The 3574-nt window shown below is 39.5% G+C and overlaps 1 protein-coding gene across 1 annotated transcript; it reads right to left on the bottom strand.

Annotated features, from left to right (window-relative positions):
- Positions 1-635: 635 nt before the first annotated feature.
- LOC148855057 (putative transcription factor bHLH086) lies at positions 636-2825 on the bottom strand. The gene is made up of 5 exons (XM_088986639.1): positions 1725-2825; positions 1503-1610; positions 1308-1373; positions 1103-1168; positions 636-1001 (listed from the first exon to the last, which is right to left on the bottom strand). The coding sequence occupies exons 1-5, from the start codon at positions 2322-2324 to the stop codon at positions 813-815; spliced, it is 1029 nt and encodes a 342-aa protein (XP_088842765.1). The 5' UTR covers positions 2325-2825; the 3' UTR covers positions 636-812.
- Between the last annotated feature and the right edge of the window lie 749 nt (positions 2826-3574).

The following is a 3574-nucleotide window of genomic DNA, read 5'->3' as shown; positions in this document are numbered from 1 at the left end:
AATCAGATGAGGCAACTTTCAATTATTAATCACACAAGTAGACTTTGTTCGATAGGTCTGCCCCTTTGGTAAGTACCGAGTAACATCATTCATTATGATCAAGGAACCAAGGTCCAATGAGAGTGATGGAACAGCGGGAAATTTAGAGTTCAGTCTACCTCAAGGACTAAATAATTTTTTGGGTTTTATTTTTCAATACCTCTAGCAATGATTCACCACCCCCTTGAATACATGGACTTTTGTTCCAAATGTATAAATTGTTCTAAAGTTTATGGAGGTTCAGGCCACCGGTTTCTGGGTCGATAGTTTGATCATCCAGTTCAAATGGATGGTCCATTCAGATAAAAAATAAAAATTATTAAAATTAAAAAGGCCAAAACCGTTAAATGGATTGCTGTTCAACTGCCCCATTAACCAATTCAATGGTTTTTGGCCAAAGACCGAATTTGAGATAAAACAGAATCAGTTGTCTGAATGGTTCTCAGGCCGAATGATCCGACCGTTCGGATCAACGGTGATTCAAAAACATTGGGGTGGACTAAACAATTAAAACCCCAATAACTGAAGTCCATAATTCATGGAACTGTTTGCAATAAAGGTAGATATGATGGATCCTCAATGACACAAACTCGGACTAGATTTCAATCTCGTATCTCATTATAAATGAAAAATGTCATAGCACTAAAGATTACAGTACAGAGCTTTTGAAGAATGATACAAAACTTTGTCTTTCTACCTATCATCACTAACTTCCAAAGAAAACCTTTTTCTTTTTCGCTTTAAGAGAAGTGACCAAGAACTTTTCCTCGGTCTTAGCTTTTGTTTTTTTTCTTGTTTTCTATTATTTGATTTCTTCTTGTTGTTGCGCCATGGCTTTCTTCCTTTGAGCTTGAATTTCTGAGTCCGTGGGATGAGAGAATGGCATCAATGGCTTCCTTCACTTGGCCAACCTCAGGATCTTTTCCACCTTGTACCGGCCAGAACTCATCTGTTGCTAGCACCTGTGCCAAGAACAATTGTTTCATCTAGCCATACAAAATAACTACAATCTTCTATATATAATGTTTAAGACCTTGGCTATGAGATTGAGTTGAATTATTACCTTCACCTGCAACTGCAGAAACTTGACATAACTGATGGCTTTCTCTAGCATGGTAACCAAATCAACCTGTGTACTCAAAATGCAGAGAAGGCAGAATAGCATTACATGATGACTAGTTTCATCATTAAGAATTAAACGCCCTGTTCAAGTTGAAGGATATTCATATTCAATCCAGGAATTAGTAAATAAAATCCAGAAACCTCACCTTTGCTCCATTTGGTATTAGATCCTGCAATATCTTCAGCCGCTCACTGATCCTCTCTCTTCGGTTCTGGAATACACAATTAACTATTAGTATGGTTGGAGGCTCATTTCAACCTCCATGATTAAGTGGAATTCATCTTCACAAGTAAGTACCCACAATAAGTCAGGTTCAGTTGCAGAAGCTAAGTAACCAAACCTTGGCTGCAATACTCTGTGAGTCCTTGGGTGGAGATGACTTGGTCTTGGGCGTCCCAGGTGAACCAGCTGCCCAGTGCTTCTTGGCCACCGCTTGCATCTCACCTCCCTGCACCAACAATGTCATAACGACGTCAAACTCATAAGTAATACAGTCGATGATCGATGTTGGTTTCAAGGCAGTATTACCTAATCTACTTGAGAGAAGCAATTAATTTAATACCGTGTAAGGCCGCTTGAGGAAGCGTGCTTCTGATCCCCCATACTCTTCATCAACATTTTCAGCGGTGGCAATCGGTGTTGAATACAACCACCCAAATCGCCCCTCCGTGTTCTTCTTCAAGCCGTAGCAATTGAGGTCTTCAGCAGACAGACGGGAGTCGGTGGCCGCAGCAGACTTACTACTGGATTGATGCCACTGGCACTGGTTAATAAGGTGCGTAGAATCTACCCAGATTGAGTAACCATCTTCATGATCGTCGGTCGTCCGATGACTACTGCTGCGAGGAACCCGTTCTCCTTGTTCGAAGCTAAGAAAGGATTCAGAGGGACACGCCGAATTGTCATAACTGGTCCTGAAGTTGATAATAGATTGAGCTTCCTCGGGTGGAGAATTCGTGATTCCAAACACATACGCTCTGCTGTTCTCCTTCCTTAGATCTGAAAGAGAGGGAAGACTGCTCAGGGCTGTATCCTTGGTAGACCCACTTATGTGATTTGATCCCTCTTCCTCTTCGAGCCCTGCTTCGTGATAATTATTAATGAATCCGAAGAAGGGAAGAGAAGAAGAATCAGAAAATGGGAAAGGAGACCCTCCATACATGTTTGCCAGCAGAAGGAACGTTAACACACTTGAAGCAAGCTAGGCCGTCTGTGAGTCTCAGGCCACCCAGTACTCCTTTGCAAGTGCCATTGGAGCTAATGAACAGGAACTCTGGAAAGGCATCAATGGTAAAAGAGACAGTTTCAGGTGAGGGCTCTTTGTAGGGTATACGACAGACTTCTTTGCCTTGTTATATAACAAATGGTCACTAAAACCAATAAAAATGTTGGAACTTGGAAGAAATTAAGACTATGGGAAGTTGGGAAGAAGAAAATATGTAGTAAATACAATAGAAGTAACGAAGTTTAGGATACATTTGTATATTCAAATTTTACGGGGATTGTTAGCTGGAAGAGATGGATGGCATTGAATGAACAAGAGAGAAAACAAGCAGCAAAAGCCTCGCCGGATCTTTCGCTTTCCCACGTTTCAGATTCCTCTTCTTTTCATTTTACAGGAAGATTTCCTGAACCCCATCAAGGGTTAAAACTCGTCTGAGTCATCTCCCTTACTTCCTCCCTTCTTGCTTAATTACCTCCCCCAAGTGGGGAGGCATATATTTTATGGTAGGTGAGTTATCTACCTAGGCATCATGAGGCAGCACCTGTTGGATTTTAATCACAGTAGAGATTAAATGCAATAGGTTTGATTGGTTAATTAAATGAAAAAAAAATACAACTTCACGTATATCTTGGAAGATAGTTTTTTCTTTTAATATTAAAACCAGTTTTAATTTGTCCCACATCGGAAATTATTAAACTTGTTTTGAATTTTTTAACTGGAAGTTTGTTTACACATTTTAGAATTATAAGGCTCCGTTTGTTTGCAATACAAACGCTGAACAAGGGCATTTATGTACTCTGGTTCGCATTTGTGAGTGTTTATCTGATGCATCAAAAAGTAATGATTATCAGAGTAAAAATGTATTTTTTGACACTTTTATACTCTAAAAAGAGAGCATTACTGTACCTATTTTTTTGATATAGTTTTGTGCTCTCTTGATAATTAACTTTTTGACCAAAGTTAAGGCATTAAAGAATACGATATTTGGAGCATTTAATGATGGGCCTACACTTTTGCACCGGTTTAAAATGTGAACCATGTTTGCATTCATGAACAAAAAAAAAAGGGTAAATATGTAGTGTACATATTTGCATTTGCATTGCAATTAAACACAGTCAAGAGGAGAGTATGGATGCTTGATATTGCACAATGCATGTGCACACGCACGTGTGTTTAGTGCAATGAGT

The sequence above is a fragment of the Nelumbo lutea genome, chromosome 4 (genome assembly GCF_056320005.1).
Source record: "Nelumbo lutea isolate HS-2025 chromosome 4, American lotus-T2T, whole genome shotgun sequence".
NCBI lineage: Eukaryota > Viridiplantae > Streptophyta > Magnoliopsida > Proteales > Nelumbonaceae > Nelumbo > Nelumbo lutea.
Note: the sequence above shows the minus strand (reverse complement) of the source record. Positions and strands in the feature narration are given on the sequence as shown.

Bases quoted from the DNA above. Each gene is read 5' to 3' on its own strand.
- LOC148855057 (XM_088986639.1), bottom strand. From the start codon at position 2,324: ATGTATGGAGGGTCTCCTTTCCCATTTTCTGATTCTTCTTCTCTTCCC. The intron at 1,169-1,307 runs GTGAGGTTTCTG...TTGAGTACACAG, and splicing joins TAATACCAAATGGAGCAAAG to GTTGATTTGGTTACCATGCT. The intron at 1,002-1,102 runs GTAATAATTCAA...TTCTTGGCACAG, and splicing joins TTCTGCAGTTGCAGGTGAAG to GTGCTAGCAACAGATGAGTT.